Source organism: Molothrus aeneus, chromosome 24 (genome assembly GCF_037042795.1).
Source record: "Molothrus aeneus isolate 106 chromosome 24, BPBGC_Maene_1.0, whole genome shotgun sequence".
Taxonomy (NCBI): domain Eukaryota; kingdom Metazoa; phylum Chordata; class Aves; order Passeriformes; family Icteridae; genus Molothrus; species Molothrus aeneus.
Window position 1 is genome coordinate 333014 of NC_089669.1, and position 23769 is coordinate 356782.

Consider the following 23769-nt stretch of genomic DNA (forward strand, 5'->3'; position numbering starts at 1 on the left):
GGTAAACTCCTCTATTTCACACTACTTCTTTAGATTTAATTGTGCATCTTTTATTCTTTAAGACAAGGCATTTTGAAAGACAGGATGGCTTCTGAAACTGCCCAAAGTGTTGTGGTATCTGCAGGGGAGTCTGTTGGGAGAGCTGAACCTTCAAGTGTTAGTCCAAAGTAGTTTCAGTGTTGTTATGAAGACTTGAAGAGAACGGAGATGTGGAAAACTCTTCAAAGGATTTGCTTCACATACAGAGCAGCCCTGAGGGTTTGCTTACTGCAGAGGTGAAAAGATGGCTGTGGCAGCCACGTGGTTTGAGGTAATTGGTGTGACTTCCATTTCTACTCTCCCATTAGAGCAAAAGAAGAATTAATTACTTTTCTTTTTGCTTGTTTTCAAATCCTTCTTTACTTTGTAAACCAAGTTCTGTGAAGCAGAAAGTCACCTCTGCATCTCATGTAAATGTAGTTTATTTATAACTCTGAAGGGAAACATACTTGCTTGGGTAGAAATGCCATTGTTTGCTCTCCACTGTATATTTCTGTTGACTGGACTTAAATCCAGGTTAACTGAATTCATCAAGGAATCAAAAGGGAAGCCCTACAGAAAGATACTACCAGTCTTTTTAGACTTACCTAACTACTAGAATGTAATTTTCTCAACTTTTTTTCCAGTTGGTCACTGGGGCTGTTTCTCACCTTGGAATCACTGTGGTGATTAATAGGCCTGTTGTGTTCATGTGATTTCACTTCGTGGTCTGCAGGGGCCCATAAGGTAACCAGCCTAATGCTTTTTAAAGTTGAACCTTTTCCAGCAGTTGTGTGGGGTTATAAATGAAGCTCTGCCTCCCATGTATCATCCCAAGAGCTGCTTTCTCTCACTGTCCTCCCTTGACATAACAGTAACAGAAAGGGGATGGGCTTGTTCTGAAAGGAGAGCTGGCAGCAGGCTGTGTAATGAAAATCTTCCTGTCTCTAGAAGTGCCAGCAATCCTAGGAAGGAGTGCTGTCTATGCAGGATTGTCCATGTTTTTGGGAAGTGTTCCTTTGCCACTTAGGAGCAGACACATGACCCATACCTTAGCAATACCATATCAATTGTGTGTGTATATACACATATACATCTGTATGCATATATGCATTCAAAATTACAATTATTACTCAGGACAAGATGAATATTGATGTAACTTCTTTGAAACAAGGGCTGTGGTGACTTTACAGCCATTGGGATGGCAATAGCTTTTCCACAAGGCTTTATGTGGCAGAGGTGAGGCAGTTCAGACTAATAAATATTTCAGGGTAACAAGGTCTGTTCATTGCAGCCCTAGTTCATGTGGGGTATAAATCACATCAGAATTCTGGGGAGTAATCTCTGACAGGTATTTACCATGCTGGGAGCCCTTCATTTTTGAAAATTGGAATAGATGCCTATTAGTAGCTTTTATGCATGTATGTCTGTGGCAGAAGGACTTTTCATGCTGTCAGACACCTTGGTCCCTGAGGTTATGGGGACAAATTCATATGGAGATGGCCCTGGAGTGGTTCTCCATCCAGATTTGTCACAGGCCAGTTCCCTTCCTGCATCTCTCCAGCACTGGCTAGGCAAGTTTATTCCCTGCTCCTCATCCTGGAATTGTTGTGAGGGTGCCAAGCCTCATAGATCCATGACTCTGAGCAAGGCAGGGTGTAAAGGTCATAGTTGAGACCATTAATAACAAGGTGCAAACGGCTGGTTTATATGTAATGTGAAGCTTTTTACTTATTTCATTTTTGCACTTTGGGGGCTCTGTTTGCTTATGGAGCGCTTGGTGTCTGGTACCTATTTAGCCTGAGAGCATGCAATTGGGTTCCTTCAGGCCTTCAGAGGAATGCAGAAAATTGTTCTCTGGTGTTGTAATTCTGCTGGGATAACTGGAGCTTATTTGTCTCACTGCTTATTAAATGCATACTTGTCTAGAGGTCCTCTTTTTTTTTTCTTTTTCCTGAGAAACGTTGGGTGAATCCCAAGGACCACAAGTGAGAGGAAGATTCCAGGAGGAGGGGGAGAGGGAAGTGCCTGCACCTCTCCACAAGCTGCATCATCCACCTCCAGTGCCAGCAGAATGAAGAGGTTAAATATGAGAGCAGACTCCCTTAGGGGAAGGAGATGTATGTATGGGGCTCGGCCAGACATAAATTACTGTTGCCCTTCCCCCTGCTCAGAGGGGAGACAGTGAGGGGAGCAGCACCTCCCAAGCACTAATGTTTGGGTGTGTGTTTGGGAGCCAGTGAGGCTGTGCTGAGGTGTCAGAATGGGCCCAGCTGTGCAGGCCAGGAGCACGTGTGAGCTGGGCTGTGCTCTTGGCACAGGGCACTGTGGGGTTCATGGAATCATGGAATAGCTGAAGGCACCTGCAGAGTTCAAGTCCAGCTGCTGGCCGTGCTCAGGACACCCCTGTGATCCCCCCTGTGCCTGAGGAGCACTGTCCAAAGGCTCCTGGAGCTCTGGCAGCCAAGGGGCCGTGACCATTCCCTGGGGAGCCTGTTCAGTGCCTGACCACCCTCTGGGGAAAGAACCTTTTCCTGATAGCCAGCCTGAACCTCTTGTCCAGCATTCCTACTCTACCAGATTCTGAGCAGTGCCCAGCTTGCCCTGTTTTGCTGTTAAGAGGGACAGACTCCTCTTGTCTGCATTTCATTAGGATGGCTGCAGAGGTGATGATGAGCTGTTGTCACCTGCTTTGGGGAAAAATATCTACAGATCAGTCAGGATGACAGTAGCAATCACAGTGGGCTTCTGTGTTCAGTGTCCTGTGCTCTGAATTCACCCATCTTACAGTAAAGGTGGATAAAGAGTAAAGGCAGCTTCGTTTCCAGCTCTGTCTCCTGGCTGCCTCCTCCCTGTCTGGAGCCTCCTTGGCAGGGTGTGCTCTGCACGCCCCAGCCCTTACTGGAGGGACAAGGCCGTGATCAGGGATGCTGCTCATGTGCTTGGAATTCTCCTCATTGCCAGCCTCGACTGCTCTGTTGTGCTCTTTGGTGGGACCTTCAGTGAGTCTGATCATCGGGGAGAGCGAGATAACACACCCTTGCTGACGGCATCGCTCAGGGTGCATCCACCACGATGAGCGTGTTCCTCCGCTGGGATCTTCCCCTATTGGTTCTTTCTGGCCAGCAGCATTTTCCTTTTACTCTGGATGCTTTGGGTTGTGCAATCGCAGTGCGGCCTCATCGGCTGGACCCTTCTCTTAACAGCCTCTTGATTTCTTTGCTAATTTGGCTGTGGGCTTTCATCAGTTATAAAACAGGGTGACACAGTATGTGACTATTGCATTCTCCTGCCTTGACTCACTGGCTGTGATTCCAGAGCAGTGACCCCCCTGCTGCTAGCTGGAGCAGCCCTCTGTGACTCGGCTTCGGGAGTATGGGATGTGAAAGCTTGCACAGACAGGCTGTGTGAATGTTAGTCCAAATGCCACAATAAATCTGCCCCTGAGGGCTGGGTCTGTTATGGCAGGTTTGTAATCCCCCATGGATTACACTGGTCACAGGTACCTGAGCAAAGCCTTCTGTGCCTTTAGGAACCCAATGGAGAGCAGAAAAGGCCCGTGGGGAGACAAGGGCGTGTTGGGATTGGGATGTAGCTTGGCAATGTGTTCACCTGCATTGCTGAGCTCAAGAATTTACAGATCTTGCCGTTACCTCCATCCCAAAAAATGGTGGTATCACCTGGGCTAAGGCCTGTTCTCACCCACGTGGAGAAAATCAGAATCAGAATCTCCTGGACAGTGGAAGAGACCCAGAAGGAACATTTGGATGTCAAGTCCAATTCCTGGCCCTGCACATGATTCCATGTTTCCAATGCCTTCTGCCTCCTCCTGTGTATCCTGTCCAGCTGCTTCAGAGAAGGTAATATATTCAGAAGCTCATAAGGAATTAATTCTGCACCTTGTCCTTGAGTGCAGCCATGCTTTTGACTGGAAGATAATTTGAAGATGAACTTGCATGAAAGGCTCCCTTCACATTTTAGGCAGATTACTTCAGAGGGGTTTGTAAGAGGGACTGAGTGTTCCCTGATGAGACTGTAACCTTCAGAAATGAGAGATGGAAAGCAGCTGCTTGCCAAGGATGAGGGTGCTCAGGGGGACTTCCATGGGGCTCATCTGCAGTAGGGCACTGACCAGTCTGAATTTCCTTTAGCCTGCAGTGGGACCTTGTACAAGCACTGGGAGTTTGCTCTGGCTGACTGGTGTATTTCTGTTCCAGTTCTGTGGTTTTCTGCTAATTGCTTGTTGATAAATGAGTGTAGCCTTGCGTAGTCCTTAGCAGAAGAAACTGTCACTTCTTCTGTCAGGTGGACTTGAGCTTGGTGGGCTGTCCCAGGACTGCTCCAGGTACTGCTGTAGCACTTGCACTTGATCCAAGTATTTTTACTCCTCTTATTTACTGCTGTGACAGAGGAATGCAGCTGCACAGGTGGACCTGGCAGAACTAGGGAGGTTTCCTGTCTCAGCTGTGGTTACTCTACAGAGCACTGGAGGCATCCAATTTCAGCATCTCCGTGATGAAGCCAGGAAGAGGGGAAGCCAATAAACCAAAGACAACCTATCCTCAGGAGTTTCCCTCTTTGTTTTAAAATATGAACCTCTGCATTCAAGAGGAGGATATATTTAGGCAGCAGCCATTGATTAAGGTGTCATTCATCAAGCTGGCCCACAGATCTCCTACAGACACCCCCCAGGGTCCTCTGCAAAAGAAGAAGTGTTTGTTGACGGCTGACCCCGGGTCCCCAGGCACTGGGTCCCTCCCAGCCCAGGGAGTGTGTCCTGCTGTGGGAGGGAGGCTTGGATTGATGGCTGAGGGGGCAGCGTTTTTTTCAAGTCTGTCGTAAATTGAGAGGAGGTGGAGCAGTAATGAAGATAAATGAGAGGCTCTTCCCGGTTGATGAGCCTGTGCTGACGGATGCTGCACTGGCTCGGGATGCCTTGGGCCTGCCTCAGACCTCCTGCTCACCTGCCAGCATTCCTCAGTACAGCCAGGATGGGAAAATTGTCTCCCTGAAATTCGGAGGGTCTTGGAAGGGCCTGGGGGAAGACCAGAAGTCTCCTGGGTAAACACCAGCTCCAGTGCAAGAGCAGGGAAGGTGCTGCACAGCCCTCTTGTGCTGTCAGGAAATTGGTTTAATTCTGTAAGAAACAGTTTAGGCAGTGGGGAGGTGGGATTCCTGTAATTCTCTCAAGATCTCCAATAAAATGTCACCTTTTGGCTTGGCTGTGGCTTTGCGGCAGCTCTGCTGAAGGTCCTTTTTCTGCATGAGCACTCTCAGGGGTTTGGCATGGAGGAAGGTGCTTAATCCAGCCCGTGGCAGGCTCTTTTAATTCTTTGAGCAGTTCCCCCATCAAAACTGGTTTTAAAGTGGATTTCTCTCTCCACTTAAACTATTATTTCCTAGGGCCATTGAGTAAGATCCCTGTTCAGAGATGCTTTTGGTGCAGTAGCCGATGGGTGGCTTAGGACCAGAATAATCTTCTTTGCCTTAATCCCATCCTGTTCCTTTGACCTTCCTTCAGACTTTGCTCTTGTAGCTGCTCAGCTCCCTTGCCCACACATCTCACTGCTTCCCGAGAAAACCCCAGCTCCTCAGAGACCTCTGGCGTGGCCTCTGGCTGCCATAAAGCAGACCCCAGCAAAAAGCAGGTGAATGTCCCTGCTGACTTGGCCTCTCTTATTGTTACAAGTTTGGAACTTCCATGAAAACTTCCTCTGTGTGGAACATCCTTGCTCATCAGCACAATGCTGAGCAGTATTAGGAAAGTTAACCCCATTTTTCTGGCTAAGGGAGGGGGCACTGCGTGCCTGGGGCAATGTGCAGCCTGGCTCTGGTGGGGGAACTGAGGAGCACTCAGCCTCAGGAATTGCAATGATTAGGATAATTTTTCTTTTTTACCTGGGTCAGTTTAGTTTCCAGGTTCAACTGTTACACATTGCATTTGTTTGTGTGGATTGGGACCTTTTGACCAGACTCTATAAAATATTTGTACACTAAGTAAAGCATTTTTGTAATGTCTGCTTGCTCAAATTGGTGGAGAAAAGAGGAAATTTGTAGAGGTTATGTGTGGATCCCTGTAACTTACCTACCAGCAGCTCTGTAGCTGCCTTCCCCTCCTCTCATCAGCTTCAATTTTAGCTGCTTATGTTTTGAGTGTTTGGAGGTTTTTAATGGGAAAGAGTTGTAAGTTTATCTAGCATCTCCTGCTTGACCCCGTGCTATAGAGCCATGGAATGGTTTGAGTGGTGCAGGACTGTAAAACCTTTCTTGTTCCACCCCCTGCCATGGGCAGGGACATCTTGCACTTGACCAGGTTGGTCCAAGCCCTGTCCAGCCTGGCCTTGAACACTTTTGGGGATGGGGCATCCTGAAGTGTGATCCTGCTGAGAAAGGATTCCCTGGGGCTTTGGATGCTTGACTCTGTAGGAAGCTTTGGGACAGCAGGAGCTGCAGACAGCGGGGAAGAGAAACGCTGTGGGCTGGTTCCTGCTCTGGGGACGTGCTCAGCTGAGTGAGTAGGAATTCAAAAAGCAAAGGACATAATTTTCTGGTACAGGTTTATAATTAATTTTGACTTAAAATAATAAGCAGTATACACAACATACACGTGAGTTGTACAGAGATGCTGTTGTATGGTTGACTTCAGAACCTACCAGTAAGTTCACAGGTTTCCTTTGCTCTCTCAAGCCCCATGTGTCCACCAGCGTCTAGAGGTGGCCTTTGTCTCTGTGCAGTCCTTCAGAGTTCAGTTCCAGGTTACAGCTCCACTTGTTCCCTGTGCTGGGGACACAGGGACAAGCCTTGTGCAGAGGTGACTCTTGCTCAGTGGGGTTAGTGATGTATCAGGTCTGCTCGAGGGAAACACAGGTATCATGGAACTGTCTTATGGATTCTCAACACCCTTCCTCTGGCCTTGCAAAAAAGAAAAAGCAAGAATGCTTTTGCAAGAGTGGATTATTCTGAACTAGGGTTTTTCGCTGGTGAAGCTTTACTGTAACAGATTCTCTGGGGAGGTGCAGGATTCCTCAGCCATCACGTCCTGACAGTCAGTCCTCTGAGTCTCTGTTGGTCGCACCATCCCTTTGCCAAGAGAACCTTTGCAGGTTCACAGTTTAAGCAAGGATCGCAGCCTCCTGCTAGGTCAGGGATTAGTTTTGCTGAGCACATCGAAGGGCCCACAGTACCTCCTGGAAACTGCAGTCCTTTCCTTAGTGCTTTGTAGAATTAATTAAATAAAAGCCATGCAGTTGAACTACAGCTCCCAGAACATCGTGGCCCTCAGGGCACAGGGGTTTAAAAAAAAATTGCAAGGGGGGGTGGCAGTGGCTTCTGCCCTCAGTGCTCCTGTCTCATCAGGTCTGGTCCAGCCACTCGGCCCGTTTGGGGGCTTTACACGTGTGCACGTCCACAGTGTCCTCGCACTCCTTGCAGCGCACAGCGCAGCACCAGTGGAACTTGCACTCGCACTTGGTGACGCGGGTGACGCGCGTGGTGTCGTAGCCGCGGCCGCAGCACATCACCTCGCAGCCGTCCGTGCCGCGCGACGCCTTGCTGCACACCCGGCCCGCCGTGCCCAGGGAGCCTGCGGGGGAACAGAGCGCGTCAGGCTGCCCTTCTCCCCGGGTCCCAGCCCTTCCCTGCCCGCCCACCCACCCCAGGGCTTACTGGGGACCCTGGGCATCTCCATTTGCAGGGGGGACCTTGGGTGCGACTGCTTTATGGACGTGGGATGCCACAAGCCTGGCCAGGGATGCAGCTTTGGTGTCTCTCATGTCCCCTATGATGGACGGTTGGAATGAGACGATCTTTCACATCCCTTTCAACCCAAAACCTTCTGGGTTTCCATAGCAATCTGCATGGCCCCCTTCCCATGCCCACTGCTAGAGCCTGTGTTTGCTGCTGCCAGAGCATAAGAGCAGTAGGGGACAGGGATGGGGATCTGTAGCCTCTCTGTGCCTTGGGGAACCCCTGGAGCACTGTGTGCCCACCGAGCCAGGTTTTGCAGCTGGCAAAGCTCAAAATGCCCTCTCTGCTTAGGCTGAGCATGGCAGGACCATGTGCTCCCCACTGAACTCCCATGGCTGCTGTGAACTAAACTGGGAATGCTCCAGGCTGAGAAACCCTTGATCATCTCTGCTGGAGTCCAGCAGCCCTGATGCCTCTGCCCTGCTCTCATCCCAACCTCAGGCTGCGTTCAGAGGAGCAGCCTGTGCCTGGAACAGGCTCTTTGTTGCTTGTTCAAGGGAGCTTTGCTCTGCAGAAGATGGGCTCTGAGGATACACTCCACTTCTGTGATGATCAGAAGCCTGAGGGGTTTGGGGCCTTGGTGTAAAGCCTGGGGATCTTGGACCAATGCAGTCCTGCCTGTGCAGGTGTGGAGTGCTGTGGGGAGTCTTGGGTCTGGGTAGCCCCCTCTCCAAAGAGTGGGGCTGAGTGGAGGAGCTGAGCCCCCAGGCTGGGCTAGCTGGGAGCTGCTGGCCTGTTGGGGAGGAAGAGATGCTTTTGGGTAATGACTGGAGCTCCAGGTTTTACCTGCTGACTTGTCCATCACGCAGTAATCAGGTGAGTTCTCAAAATACACCAGATCTGTTTTTGTGGGCTTCCTGAAGTTCTTGTTGGCCACGGTGAAGCCAGTGCCATCCTGATTCATCGTCACCTGGATGGCCCCATTGTATTTCTTCCTTAGGTAATCCCCTGTTTTTCGAAAATCTGACATTGCCAGCCAACAAGTCCTTAGTGTGCAGGAGCCACTGACCCCGTGGCATTTGCACTCCAGCTTCAGGAAGCGCTTCACAGCCTGTGGGAAGAGAGATGGGTAAGGACCAGTGGTCACCCTGGGCATCAGATACTGCAGCAGTGTCTACTCATTGCTGGTGCAGCTTACCAGCCCCTGGCTATGTGGGATGGGGCTCCTAATGGGAGACAGGGCTGTGTATGGAGGTCACCAATGCCAGCAGCAGCAAGGACACAGGAGGCAAAGGTGAGCGAGGTCCTGCCATTCCCTAGGGCAAGGCAGGGCAGCATCCAGCCTTATCCACAGCAGGAGCTGCCCTCCAAAGATGCCCAAGGTCCCGTTTCTCTGGCCAAGCTGTTCTGGCTGCCCAGTCCCTCGGGAAGGTCCCAGAGCTCCCAGGGCTGCACTCACCATCCTCCCGCAGCGGTTGTTGTGCAGGTTCATCAGCGCCCGGGCATCCTTCACCTTTTTCTCCTTGGCATCCACGAAGGCTTTGGCAAAGCGGATGCCGTAGTTGATGTTGTCGCTGCAACCGCCCCAGTCGAACTCCCCGCGCTCGTCCTTGGAGCGGCCCCTCTTGAGCGGGTCACAGCTGCAGACCTTGAGGTCCCCCTGGCTGCACGCCCGCGTGATGGCATAGACCACCCCGGCCGAGGAGATGGCGTAGACGAAGGCGGCCTCCCTGCTGCCTGCCACGGGAGAGAGACAGGAACGGGGAGTGAGCATGCCAGGCTGTGCCAAGTGCCTGCAGCCCATGAAGAACCGGGCCTTGGGGAGCGACACCATCCTGTGTGTGGATAAGCCAAGCCCAACCATCTCTGCTGACCACAGCGTCTGGCCTCGGCTGCCCGGGAGCCCTTCAGGCTGACTGCAGTGCTCAGGGTAGATGCCCACGGGTGGTGAGAGCAGCCAGCACCCTCGGGCCAGGGCGGCTGCCCTCCCTCCCTGCCTCCCTCCCTGCCTCCCTCGGGCCGGGCGCGGCTCCCCCTGCACAGCACAGCTTGCTGCTGCTATTCTGTGTCTCTGGTTCAAGTTCGCAGCTGGTTTTATAATGCTGTAAAAGAAGCTGCAAATCAAAACCATGTTAGTCTTCATTTCGAGAGCCTTTGAAAGCAACTTCAAAGGCAGCAGAGCTCTCTTTGGGCCTCGCAGGATGGGGCTGTGGCGAGGAGCTTTCATCATTCCCCATCCTTTGCCAGGAGAGGATGCGAGCAGGAGAAAAGGTGCTGTGATGGGAACAGAGAGGCTGAGCAGCAGGCTGCAGCATGGCGGGGTGAAAGCTTCATTCAGCATTCCAGGCCCCTTCCTCCAGTTTGGTCAGGCATCTGGCTTGTGGCTCTGCTGCTTGTCCACCCCACGGGCAGCTGCTCCATCCCCCCGCCAGCGAGGAGCAAGCCCCCCCACTCACCGGCTCCTTCTGTGGCACTCACGTGTCCTCCATACGAGCTGTGAGTGGAAAGACTCTCCCAGCCGCTTTTGATTCGGAGGCCACATGGCTGGATGCTCCCAGCACGTCATGGGATGCAGCAGCATCTGTCCTGCAGTGCTGCTGCCTTGTGCTGGCTCCCAGGGCCTGTTTGCTCCCAGAGCACTCCCTGGGCAGCTGGAGCCCGTGATGCTGCTCCTGCTCTGGAACCACCTCACCCCCGTCCCCATCGTGCCTTTCCTCTTTGTTCCTTGGGTGCCTTTCCTGGGTGTGTCCCTCCTTGTGTTGTATCCGTCTCTCACCTGGAGGGGGAAGGTCTCTCCCATCAGGGCCGTGCCCAGTCCTTTGTGCGGGGCTGGCACCTGCCCCGCAGCCATGGTCCTCCTACACCTCCGAGCCTGAAGCAGGGACTGGAGCTGCATCTGTGCCTTGCCTCCCTTGCCATGCGAGGGAACAGCCAGTTCCCACGTGAATTGCTGAGTCCTGGCCAACCCCGCTCTCCAAATATTTATATATCCCATTACTGTTTACATATGCGCCTGTTCTCCGGAGGTGTCTCCTCCTTCCCCCTTCTCCCCCAGTGCTCCCCCTGCTCCATCTCATCTGGTGCAGCTATTCCAAACGCACTGCTCTGCTCCCATTACTACTTGATTAATTTACAAGGAAAGGCAAAGCTCTCCTCAGGGAGTAATCCAAGCCACCGGGCATGGCAGCCCAGTGGGAGGAGAGACTCTCCCAGGAAGAGAAGTCTCAGGGTGGTGGCAAGGGGACAGGGCAGGACCTACTTCTCAGCATGACCCGGCCGAAGACGGTGTGGTCGCGGTCCAGGGTGCTGCAGTTCCAGCGGTGGTGCCGGAATTGGTGCTGGCACTCCCGGATCCACTCCTTGGCTCCCTCCCCAACCGACTGCATGATGTCAGGGTACCTCTGGCAGAGCTGCCGCTGCTTGTTCACCAGCCCGGGGATGTTGTCACAGATCACCCTCGCGCCCAGTGCCCCGATGTACCTGCGGGAGAGAACGGTGCCGCGTTACTGCCCCGCCTGCACAGGGGAGTCACAGCCTCACTGAGGGGAGGGGATCCACAAGGATCATCCAGTCCAACTCCTGGCCTTGCACAGGACACCCCCAAAATCCCACCCTGGGACTGGGAGCATTGGCTAAACACTTCTTGAGCTCTGGCAGCCTTAGGGCCACGACCACTGCACTGGGGAGCCTGTTCAGTGCCCCACCACCTTCTGGAAAAACCTTTTCCTGATATCCAGCCCAAACCTCCCCTGACACAGCTCCAGGCATTGCCTTGGTTCCTGTCCCTGGTCACCAAGAGCAGAGATCAGAGCTGCCCCTCCACTACCCCTCAGGAGAAAGTTGCAGACCCCAATGAGTCTTTTTGTTTAATAAAGTAATCCCAAGGTGCATGAGCCAGGAGCAAGCAGAGCTTTTCTCAGTGTGTGCATCACTGCAGGAAGGGGCAGGGAGTCTGTGGAGCCCATCTCCCCCAGCAGACAGCCAGCTCTGGGTGCTGTGAGTCATGGGATGTCTCCCATAAGCCTGGCCTGTGTCAGCTCCTGGGGCAGCAGCAGAGAAACTTGCTGATGTGCAAAACCTCCCTCCCAGCCTCTTCCCAACATGCCAGCCCCGTGCTGTCACCCAGCCCTGCTGAGCACAGCAGGATGGAGCCCAGCTGAGCCCAGGGTGGCTCCTGCAGCCTCTGTCCTTTCTCCTGCCTGCATTTGTCAGCAATGTCCATGGCACAGACACCTGTGGATGCGCAGGTGAGGGAGGAAGAGGAGCAGGCTGCAGCAGTTGGTGCTGCCCTCCTCACACACACTGTCATCCCCCAGCTGTCGCTTTCTCTCTGTGCATCTCCTGGACATTTACTCTCGTGTCCTGAATCTCCACAACTGGCAGAACTCTGCTGTGGCTCCTGTCTTCCCTGCATCCCACCTGTACCCTGCTCCCCTCCCCGCAGCCGTGGGGAGAGAGCAGAACTCGGAGCAGACAGACAAGACACAAAGAGCAGCCTGCCAGAGCCTGGCTGAGCCCATGGGCAGCTTTCCACAGCCACGGGGGAGGGACCTGAGCTCTGCCCCGCTCTCTCCCCATCCCGGACAATGGCAGCAACGTGGAATTTTCCATCCCAGTCGGCTCCCGCCTGCACCACCCGCTCACCCCTCTGGCTGCTTGTGCTTGAGGATGATTTTTGCTGCAGAGCACAGAGCTGGGATTCTGGCTGGAAGGGATGAGGTTTGGGTGATATTCAGATTTTTTCTAACCCCCACCCAGACTGGAAGCATAAACCTTCCTTCAATAATAATAAAAAGCAATAAGCTTGGACAATATTTCATTGTCTGTCTCTGGACATGTTCTCTCAGTTCTATCCACCCCAGAGAGAGCTCCCAGGCTCAGGAAAGCCCTGCAAGCAATGGGATCTGCTCCCTCTTTTAAAATATTTTGTTTAAATGCTGGCAGAAGCACAAGGTCATCCCGGGCTGGAGCTGAGGATAATAAACCCAGCTCCCCACGGCTTTGCAAACCCAGACTCCAAGGGGCAGTGAGCTTTATTGTCACAAGCATGCTCACCAGCCTTTCATCCTGAAGCAGAGGAACAGGGGAGTGGCAGAAGCTGTTTGGGAAGGAAAAGCCAACAGGAGCTCCTCGAGCACTGCTGACTGGGGATGTTTCAGTGCCTTGCTCGTGCCAGGCTGAGAGCAGCCCCTTCCTTCCCATGGGGACAGGGCAGGGGAGCATCCCACTGTGGTGGGATGGTGGCACTGTGACATGGAGTGGGACTGCAGAATTCCTCCCCAGAGGCATGAATTCAGCTCCCCAGCCCTGAATTCATTCTGCCCAGCAAGGATGGGGGTGGCTGGCTTACCCCTGCCTGTGCTGCAAGGCAGTGATGAGATGCTGCGAGGCAGCACGTTGCACGATGGAAGTTCAGAAGTAGCCAAAGCTCCTCTTTGCTGGAGAAAAGTGATGCTCGGAAAGGTAAAATGTTCTGTGACAGGCCACCTCACCAGGGACCTTGTGGGGCTGGAGCACTCCAGTCCCAGCTGAGAGCGGGCTGGGACACAGCAGCTGGCAGCAGAGCTGCCTCCCAGAATTGAGAGTGATGGATAAAGCTCTAACACCATCCCCTGGGAGACCGAGATCAAGGGAAACCCTCCAGACAAGATAAACACCAGGCACTCCCTTTTTCACACTGGAAGCTAATTACTTCTCCTTAATTCTCCTGCCAAATACCCAGATCAGAGCAAACATTATCAGCAGGAGAAAGTGGAGGGAGAGCAGAGCGCAGGGCACCAACTGCTGCTGTAGCAGCTCACCATGAGCATCCCATAAGGGCCAGTGGCTGCATCTCCCTTTGCCTGTGGCAGCACATTTACCACAGCACCTACAGGACTCCATCAGAGTTTATGTACTAAAATCTAACACACAACTAAAGGGAAAATTCCTCCCATGACCTGGAAAGGCTGCGGTTGTCTCGGCAAAGACGAAAGCTTCCACTTGGTGAGAAATGCTCCAGTAGAGTTCAGTTACTCTGAAATGGAGCAAGACGAGGAACAGCAGAAAATTCTGCCAAGCAGAGTTTTGGGAGGGAAAAAACCCAAACATTTGTTTTGGATAGATGAAAGCATCCCTTCCAATTTTATTTCTCAAAATCTGTGACATTTTAAAAATACTGCAGCGAGAAAGACAATGGATGTTCCGAGAAGTCCCCAGCTGCCTTATCAGAACTTCCTTTTCAATCAAATGAAGCTGTGCTGGAAGTGGCACACTGCTGCAGTGTTGTACTCTGGGGTAATCTGCATTTTTGTAGCTGAAAAACCCACAAAACCCAAGCCCTGAGTTCAGAAAAGTCTGTGAGAGATAACTTCTCCTGATGCTGGAGGCTACTCAGGCCTGGACTTCAGGGCTGGGAGGAGAGAGGCAGGAGCTGGACAGCCTGCAGTGAGGAGGAGCTGGGAGGCAGGGAAAAGGGAGTGGATAATTAAGTGCACGTCGGGATAACAATCCCCCACCCTGTCCAACAGGATTCCATACGCTGCTGCCTCCTGAGGGTGTGTGAAGCCCTGGCATTGTCCCTTGCCAAGTGCAGAGCTCTTTGCCCAGCTTGGGTGAGGGGCTGGCACAATCCCTCTGACCATCCCGGGCTGCGTGGTGCTGCAGTGTCACCCCCTGCCCATCACTGTGCAATTGGGGGTGCTGCAGGGTCACCCCCTGCCCATCACTGTGCAATTGGGAGTGATACAGGGTCACCCCCTGCCCATCGGTGTGCAACTGGGGGTGCTGCAGGGTCACCCCCTGCCCATCACTGTGCAATTGGGAGTGCTGCAGTGTCACCCCCTGCCCATCAGTGTGCAATTGGGAGAATTGGGAGTGATGCAGGGTCACCCCCTGCCCATCACTGTGCAACTGGGGGTGCTGCAGGGTCACCCCCTGCCCATCAGTGTGCAACTGGGGGTGCTGCAGGGTCACCCCCTGCCCATCACTGTGCAATTGGGGGTGCTGCAGGGTCACCCCCTGCCCATCAGTGTGCAACTGGGGGTGCTGCAGGGTCACCCCCTGCCCATCACTGTGCAATTGGGAGTGCTGCAGTGTCACCCCCTGCCCATTGGTGTGCAACTGGGGGTGCTGCAGTGTCACCCCCTGCCCATCAGTGTGCAATTGGGAGAATTGGGAGTGATGCAGGGTCACCTCCTGCCCATCAGTGTGCAATTGGGGGTGCTGCAGGGTCACCCCCTGCCCATCAGTGTGCAATTGGGGGTGCTGCAGTGTCACCTCCTGCCCATCAGTGTGCAATTGGGGGTGCTGCAGTGTCACCCCCTGCCCATTGGTGTGCAATTGGGGGTGCTGCAGGGTCACCCCCTGCCCATTGGTGTGCAATTGGGGGTGCTGCAGGGTCACCTCCTGCCCATCAGTGTGCAATTGGGGGTGCTGCAGGGTCACCTCCTGCCCATTGGTGTGCAATTGGGGGTGCTGCAGGGTCACCTCCTGCCCATCAGTGTGCAATTGGGGGTGCTGCAGGGTCACCCCCTGCCCATCAGTGTGCAATTGGGAGTGATACAGGGTCACCCCCTGCCCATTGGTGTGCAATTGGGGGTGCTGCAGTGTCACCCCCTGCCCATTGGTGTGCAATTGGGGGTGCTGCAGGGTCACCCCCTGCCCATCACTGTGCAATTGGGGGTGCTGCAGGGTCACCCCCTGCCCATCACTGTGCAACTGGGGGTGCTGCAGGGTCACCCCGTGCCCATCAGTGTGCAATTGGGGGTGCTGCAGGGTCACCCCCTGCCCATCAGTGTGCAATTGGGAGAATTGGGAGTGATGCAGGGTCACCTCCTGCCCATCACTGTGCAACTGGGGGTGCTGCAGGGTCACCCCCTGCCCATCACTGTGCAACTGGGGGTGCTGCAGTGTCACCCCCTGCCCATCACTGTGCAACTGGGGGTGCTGCAGGGTCACCCCCTGCCCATTGGTGTGCAACTGGGGGTGCTGCAGGGTCACCCCCTGCCCATCAGTGTGCAATTGGGGGTGCTGCAGGGTCACCCCCTGCCCATCACTGTGCAACTGGGGGTGCTGCAGGGTCACCCCCTGCCCATTGGTGTGCAACTGGGGGTGCTGCAGGGTCACCCCCTGCCCATCAGTGTGCAATTGGGGGTGCTGCAGTGTCACCCCCTGCCCATCACTGTGCAACTGGGGGTGCTGCAGGGTCACCCCCTGCCCATCACTGTGCAACTGGGGGTGCTGCAGGATCACCTCCTGCCTATTGGTGTGCAATTGGGGGTGCTGCAGGGTCACCTCCTGCCCATTGGTGTGCAATTCTGAGCTTTTCCGAGTTGCATTTCCCCTTTTCCCCTGAGCTGGTGTGCGGGGCCGTGCTGTGGGAACTGCGCCGCCTCTCCCTCCCTCCCTCCCTCCCTTCCCTGCTGCTCACAAGGCAGCACAGACAGCTGAGGATGGAGACCTTATCTTCCAAGGGCAGGTGCTTCTGCAGCCTGCGAGGTGAAGGCCTCCTGTCCCTCCCTGCGAGCTGCAGGGCTGCATGCAGAGGTGCAGCTGCATGCAGAGCCCATCCCAGATCCACGAGTGGAACAGGAGACTCCCGTCACGCGCTGCCTCCAAGCTGTTGTTCTTGTGCAGAGTCTGCTGGCTTTGGCTCTTGTAAACAAGGAGAAACCTAAATTGCTTCTAAGATAAACATGCAAATCAGAGGCAGACGCATCTCTTTAGCTGGTGGCGTGCAGGCTGCGCTAGCCCCTCCACGGCTGGGCTCCGAGTCCAGCTCCTGCGCTTCCCACACCAACCCTCAGCTCCTGTGGCCCTCGTGGCACCTCTGCCCCCTGCTCTGCTGACAGTCTGAGCAGCTCCTCCCGAGAGATCAGCTGGGAAGTGTCTCTTGGAAAACGAGGTTTTGAAATAAAGAAATCAATTTAATGGGAATTCAGAAAATTACATGGAATCGGAAACTGTCCTGTTGCTCTTCTGTAATACGAAGATATTCCTGCAAAGTGAGTGCCCTAATTCAGTTTCCAATGAAATTTATACTAGACACTGCTTTAGCTAAGACTTGATTTTTCGCCATTTCATAAGGCATTGGAAAATCTATTTGAACAAGACTTGATTTTAATAGGGAAATCTTTGGAATTGCCATTCTCAGACAAATCTACATTTTAGTGCTCTGAATTAAAACAGCTGCTTGAAATGTCATAAATTCCTATTGCGGGTTGCACCAATACCATTAAAGGCGCAGTTTTAAATTAGATTAATAGAAGCTAAGCTTAATTAAAACCACTGTCACGGCTTTACCCCCAGCTGCTCCCAGGGGTTCTGGACAGTCTCTGAGGTCTGCTGAGAGGTCTGAGGCTGAGAAGAGAACATGGTTTGGCTTCTTTGTGGCATCAGAGGCTGTTGGAGTCCATCCCCTGGGAAGAGTGATTCAGTTCCCCATTGCTCTGTAACTACCCTGGCTTCTGGTGTCTTCCCATCCTACTGGATCCTCATGAAATCTGTATTTTGGAGGGAGGCTGGAAAGCCCATGGCAGCTATTGGAGACAGCTTGTGCAGATAGGATCAAATCCAACATCCCTCTTTGCCTGCTAAAGAGCAAATTCCATCACGCCTGGCAGCATCTCACCTCCTCGAGTTCTTTGCATACTTCCCAAGGATGCTGCACCTTCCTTCCTCTGCTCCCCCTGCCGTGGCAGACAATTTACAGCCGACTGCCAAGCACTTTGGGCTGCAAGGTGCTATAAACATCTGAGATATTATTTTAGTATTACAAACCCTGAGTATTTTATTAAGCCCCACTGGGAACAGGGCCATCCTGGCCTGCTGGAAGTGTTAATGCCTTTGAGTGATTAATAGTCCTAATTTCCTCACTTACAGCCACTACTCTGCATGTTGAGAGCCTTAGTCTCACTTCAATAATTTTTAATATCATAATGCTGAGCCACTAGCAGTGCCACTCGGGGGACATTTTTTATTTTCTGCACCATCTTTCGCTTTCTTGTGCATCCCTCTTTTAAAGTTGTCTGCCTTCAGATCCTGCTCAGAGTCCCCTCTCTGTGGCTTTCCTGCACCCCGTGCAATCTTTGGGATGTAGTTTCTGTGAGGAGGACTGAAGCACTGTGCTCCTGGGGAGATGGAGCAAATGGGTGCTGCAGTCTCTTGTCCCCTGGGCAGATGTGGGAGATTTTGCTGTTGGCATCTTGCATAACAGTAACCTGAAAAGTGAGGTTTGAAAACTTTGGTCAGCACTAGGTTAAAGCTGTTCCTCAGGGACGTTGTTGCTGGCGCATGAATACAAAATAATTTGCTCATTAAAAATATGCTTTACCCTTAAGAACCAATTTTTTTTCTCCCCAAATCTCAAAGTCCTTTGCTAAAAGGTGGGGAGGTAAGACAGCCTCAGGTGATAAAGCTGGATGTACAATTCTCTTTTCCGTGGCATATCCTGTGTGTTAGGTGTGAGCTGCTCCAAGAAGAAGCTGTGATTCCATAGGCTCTGGCCCAGCACAGATCTCCTCATGGCACTGCTGAAATCACTTTTGGTAATAGCAAAAGCTAATGAGTTTGGAAGAGCAGAAGGATTTTTTTCTTTCTGCATTTTTTTCTGAGAACGATTTCCCATAGGTGAAAGTGACCCTAATGAAAAATGGACTGAGCAGCACAGTTAGGATTATTATAACTGTTCAGAGTGACTGAGAGAACCCATCTGTTCCATCCACCCTAACCAAGAACACCAGGGCTGCTGCAAAGGCCATGGGGTTCATTCTCCATCAGCCTGACATTACTTTAAAACTTATTTTTCACAGCATGGCTGTCTGGACAGCCGGAGCTGTGGAGCGCCTCAGGATAAAGACTTCCTGGTCACTGACCTCCTGCTTTTATTGCCATGCAGAGAGCTCTGCAACAACAAACCGGCAGCACCGCAGATCTCCGTGTCCCGAGGGCTGCACGTCCTCTCCCCTTGGAGGTGGCAAGTTCAGCTCCTGGAGCTTTGTCCCTGTCCCTGCCCGTGGCAAAGGGGCTGGAATTGGATGCTTTAGGGTCCCTTCCAACCATTCTGTGATTCTGTGGTTCTGTATCGTGCCTGCAGCAGTGCCGAGACTGAAAGGGTGATGAGCTGCTCGGCACTGGTGGCAGAGGCTCCCGCAGGGCACAGGATGGGATCACAGCTACAGCCCTTGGAGCCCCCACAGAGCCTGCCAGACCCTGTGTGAGCAAAGGCCCCGGGCTGCTGTGGGTCTGCCCAGCTGAGGCTGGCACGGAGGGGAGGAGCAGCAGCCCCCAGAGGGTCACACGCGGGCTGTGCAGCTCCTCCATCCATGCAGCTGTCTTTCCCTTGGCTTGATTTCAAACATTCCTGTTGATGCTATTTCCCCTCCCACACACCTTAGTATGATGCCTGCTTGAATGAGCTTCTCTCTCCTGTATCCTGTATCCACACATACGTGTGGCTCCATTTTTCCATCACTCCTCGTGCCCATCCTGCAGTTGGAGCACTGGTGTCTCAGTGGGAATGCAGGCAAATCCTGGAGGAGAGCACCAGTGGGAGCACAGCCAGCAGCCCATCCTGGTGGGAATGTCTCCTCCATCTGCACTGGGGGATCTCCTTGCCAAACACTTGGCCAGAGCCACGTCCAGGGCTTGCTCTGGCACAGAGGGAGCCACGGGCACTCCTGCTTCATGATCTGCCCGTGGTGTGTTTTCCATGCCCATAAACACACTCCTCCTTCCCCGGCCAAGGAAGGGAGCTGGACCATGAGGGCTGCCTGGCTCTGGACTGGTCATCCCTCAAAATCCCCATATGTGCATCACAGCCCGGGACGCAGCAGCTCTCTTGGAGCCCCCGTATCCTGACAGCACCATGGGTAGTCCCATGTGGTTGCCAGGTTCCCACACGCTCTCCAACCCACACCCAAACTTGCAATCCTCTTCCTTCCACAGATTTGTTTTATCTCTTTGGGAGCCTGATGCCTCCCATCTGTTCCAATGCCAAATGAAATTAAATATTTGTAGTTTCCAAGGGCTGTGGTTAGCAATAAACAAGTTAGCTAACAAGGATTTGGTGTGCTGGGGGAGCTGGGGGGGTCCTGTATGGGTTGCAGGAGAGTGGGTGTGTGTGAGGGTGGGATGCAGGGGGGCATGCAGGGCTTTGTGTACATTTTTCTTTAACCAAACCTTTAATTTTAGAATGGCTTTCCACACCAGAATGGCTCGTCGGGCTCTCAATAACGAGTAAACTCTACTTAGTTATTTACAACAAGTTTGTTTATTGCACAGTTTATGTTTATAAGCAACATTTGTCTAATCTCCCAAATCTCTCCCAAGGAATTTCGGGGGCCGCTTTCGGGGCCTGGCGGGCTCTGGCGGCGCAGGGCACAGCCCAGCCAGCGCCATCCCCCAGACGATGCTGCTCTCCCTGCCAGTGCATGCAAGTGTAAACGGGATTTAGGGATTTTCCCGTTGCATTCCTTCCTAATTTCTGTCTGTGTTTCAGCTGGTATTTTGTTGCTAAGTAACACTTTGGAGTTTGGAAGCATTTGTGCAAGGGTGCTGCTCGCCACAGCCACAGCCACCCCACTGTCACCGTTAGTCACAGAGCCCGGCCACAACCACACAGGCCAAAACCACACTGTCCCCAACCTGTCCCCTCTGCTGTGCTCTGAGCACGTGCACACACACACACAGCCACTCTTTTGGATGCCAAAGTTCACCAATTCCTGGCGTTTATGTGCAGCGGTTGGGCCATGCCTGACGTCACTGAAAATTAATAATTTGCAGTTGTTTAGAAGAAACATTTGGTTGATATTTCCTTTCCATGTACTATGATCAGAGGAGACCCAATTTTTCCTATAAAACTACTTAAAAAGTTGACTCTGAAAATGAGAAACATTTCCTCTAGTTCCCCAAGTTTATTGTGTGTGAATCCCTAGAAGAATTTGGCAATAATAATTAAAATAAGGAAGGATGATGCACCACCAAATGCATTTACTGTAATATCAGTGGTGTTAAAGATGTGCTTGGAAAGCTATGCAAATCACTGAATAAGTTTTTTTCCCAAACCACAGCTGGCTGAAACCATTTTCAGTAAAACGCAATTTCATCTAAACACGCTATTTTATCAGGACTGACACGTCCAGCACAACAGCGCTCGGTTCAATTTAGGCTTTTCTTAGGAATGCTCTGCTTTCCAGAAGAGAAAGCTCAATTGAAAGTGTGAACCTTTAAGAGTTTTATATATTCCATTTCTAATCGTTTTTGTTTCAAAAGTCATGTATTTGAGGTGCTTGGGACCAGCACTGCTTGGTAACAATGCCCAAAGGCGTGGTGGAGCCTGGCTGCACTGGGGCCCTGGGGCTGCCCAGCTCCCAGCGCAGCTCCCTGGGCTCTCCTGTCCCCTCGAGCTGCCAGCCGGGATCAGCCTGCAAGCTGAGAACACAAACTGCTGTGGGAGCTAAATCTAGCTTCCTCCAAACAAGCCACAGCTACCGAGCTTTAAACGTGGCTGGTTTTCCTCCCGCTTGCTGGGAAGGGACACGCGCCTGGAATGAGGGCAGCCCGCGGCGAGCCGCGCTGGGAGCAGCGGGGCGCAGCACGGGAAATAGGTGGCTTTAATGCTCCTCCTGAAGAGGGAATTTTCACCCTTCAGGCAGCATCCACGTGTGTTACCAGAACTGCCCATCCCTGGGCAGACGATGCTGCGACTGCTCTGCTCCTCCTTTTTTCCCAGCCATGTTATCCCACGCACCCACTCCTCAGCTCTAACGAACCTCTCTTGCTCCAGCCTCTGTGATAATGGAAATAATCCAACTTCTCCACTGTCCCTTCCTTCCTTCCTCAGCTTTTCACATTTTAGCAGCCTCACCTTGCCCACAGAAGCAATCCTGCCTTCACCTGCCCTGCTGGGTTGGGGCAGAGCTGGCTCTGGAAGCCAGGTCAGTGCTTGTATCAACCTGAGACTCCCCAACAGTGACTCATTTTCTCTCCCAGTGATTCCAGTTCCCCTCAGCTGACCAGGTTTCGGGAAAGTTCCTCTAGGCATGGCTGTGAACAGCCTTGCTCTTTCCACTTTCCATTTGTCCCCCAGAGCATTTTCTGGTCTCTTGAAGAAGTTGCTTTTGTGCTTGGTTACCACCAGGTGCCCGAGCAGCCTGTCCCCTGAGCTCCCGCTCCCTCCTAGCCCCACAGCTTTCCCACCAGCCCCTCTCACCCTGGAATCGCTCTCCCAGGGATGCCAGCCCGGCCAGGGCCGCCACACGCCCAGACGTGCTCTCAAACACCGGGAATACTTGTGCTATCTGCATGACTATTAAGTGCTCCCGGCCCCTTACAGAGTGCTCCACGGTAGCTGAGAATTTCCAGAAACTACCGTTTTCTTTCAGTGGCAGATGAGTTGAATTTGATTAAGTTTTGCCTCATCCACCGTGATCTGTTAATGATGATGAGATTGGCTTGGAAAACATTGTTTTCCAGAAGATTAGAGAGGACTTTTATAGGGTGGGGGACACTGAGAACTTTACTGCAGCCAACTATTTTTTTTCTCCAGTGTTGCTGAACTACTGAAACAGCACAGGGTCACTTGGAAAACTTCTCGATCCTTGTTTTCCTAATTACTGTCATTCTGCATAGATGAATTTTCATTGTTACACGAACCGGGGCAGGAGGGGACTGATTTCCAGAAGGTTTTTGTTATGGCGTCATTTCTGTCTCTTACAAAGCCTCATCTTATCTAAAGGAAGGGGGACATCAACTTTCTTCGCTTCCCAGGAGCAGAGTAAATAACTGCGCGGCAGCCCGGCAGCCGGCAGGGATGGGAGCTCCGGCGGGGCCAGGGTGGATCAGGGGATCCGAGCCGCCGGCGCTTCCCCTGCCCAAACCGTAGCGAGGGGCTCATCCTCCTCCTCCTCCTCGCCGTGTCCGGGAGGGAAGGCTGTCAGAGGCGGCACAGCGCACGGGCTTCGGCCCCCCGACAGACCCGGAGGTCCCCGCGACAAGTTCCATCCCCAGGGAAGGAGCGGCGGCGTTCTCGGGGCGCGGGCTGCCCGTGACGGCTGCGGTGACGGCGGCCCGGGGAGAGACTCGGTACCGGCCCCGGTCCGGCCGCCGCCGGCCGCTCCGCTCTGCTCCGGGAGGTGGAGCCGCGGGGAGCCCGCACGGCCCGGCCGGTCCCGCCGGCTCCCACGGCCGCACGTCGGGCGCTGCGGGGCTCGCTGCGCTCCCGCCGGCGCTGCCCCGTCCCCTCGTCGGTCTTCCCCGTCCCCATCCCCGTCCCCATCCGCGTCCCCGCCCTGTCCCCGTTCCCGGCCATTCTCGTTCTCATCCCTATCTCCATCCCCGTCTCCATCTCCATCCCCGTCCCACGGCCGCGCCCCGCGCGGCTCCCGCCCGCGGTGCCCGGGGACCGTCGGGGCGGCGGCGCCGTGGCGGGGACTCACTCACCACCACGAGGAGTCGGCGCGAGGCGTCAGGGCCAGCAGGAGGAGGACGAGGGGAAGGCAAAGCCGGGGGGCCGCGCCCGCCGTCCGAGGGAAGGCTCCGCACTCCGCACGCCCGGGGGCCACGGCAATCCCAGGAGACGCTTCCAGGCGGTTTGGGCTGAGCATATCTCTCCGGGGCGGGGTCCAGACGGAGAAATGACCGGGGAAGGGGGTCCTGCCCGCGCTCCCCTCGGGGCACTGCCCGTCACGGCCCCGCGGCGCGTCCGCCGGCTCCGCGCTGCTGAGCGAGCCCCGGCTGGGCCCCCGCGCCCGGGCTCATGCTGCCGCGGGGGGCGGCGGGCGGGGGTCCCTCCCCGCGGGGCTGGGGGCGCTCAGCGGGGCCCGCGCCCCCCGAGCGGCGCGGGGCGGGCGGCGGCGGGGCCGGGCCGGGCCATGGAGGGCCTTGCGCGGAGGGCGAGGGCGCTCTGGGGATGGGAGCGCGGGGGCCGCGGCCAAATATTGCCGGCGCCCGCCGTGCTGCGGGCTCTCATTGGGCAGAGTCAGAGGCGCGGAGCCGCCGCTCCGGCCGGACCGACCCCCGCCTCCCCGAGGGCACGGCGGACAGCCCCCTCCGGGCTCCTGCCCCCGCCGCCGCCCCGCGCCGGGG

At 54.0% G+C, this 23769-nt stretch overlaps 1 protein-coding gene across 1 annotated transcript; it reads right to left on the minus strand.

Moving 5' to 3' along the window:
- Positions 1–7288: 7288 nt before the first annotated feature.
- WNT2B (Wnt family member 2B) lies at positions 7289–23288 on the minus strand. The gene is made up of 5 exons (XM_066565193.1): positions 23125–23288; positions 10964–11184; positions 9164–9441; positions 8551–8815; positions 7289–7600 (listed from the first exon to the last, which is right to left on the minus strand). The coding sequence occupies exons 1-5, from the start codon at positions 23286–23288 to the stop codon at positions 7371–7373; spliced, it is 1158 nt and encodes a 385-aa protein (XP_066421290.1). The 3' UTR covers positions 7289–7370.
- Positions 23289–23769: the final 481 nt, after the last annotated feature.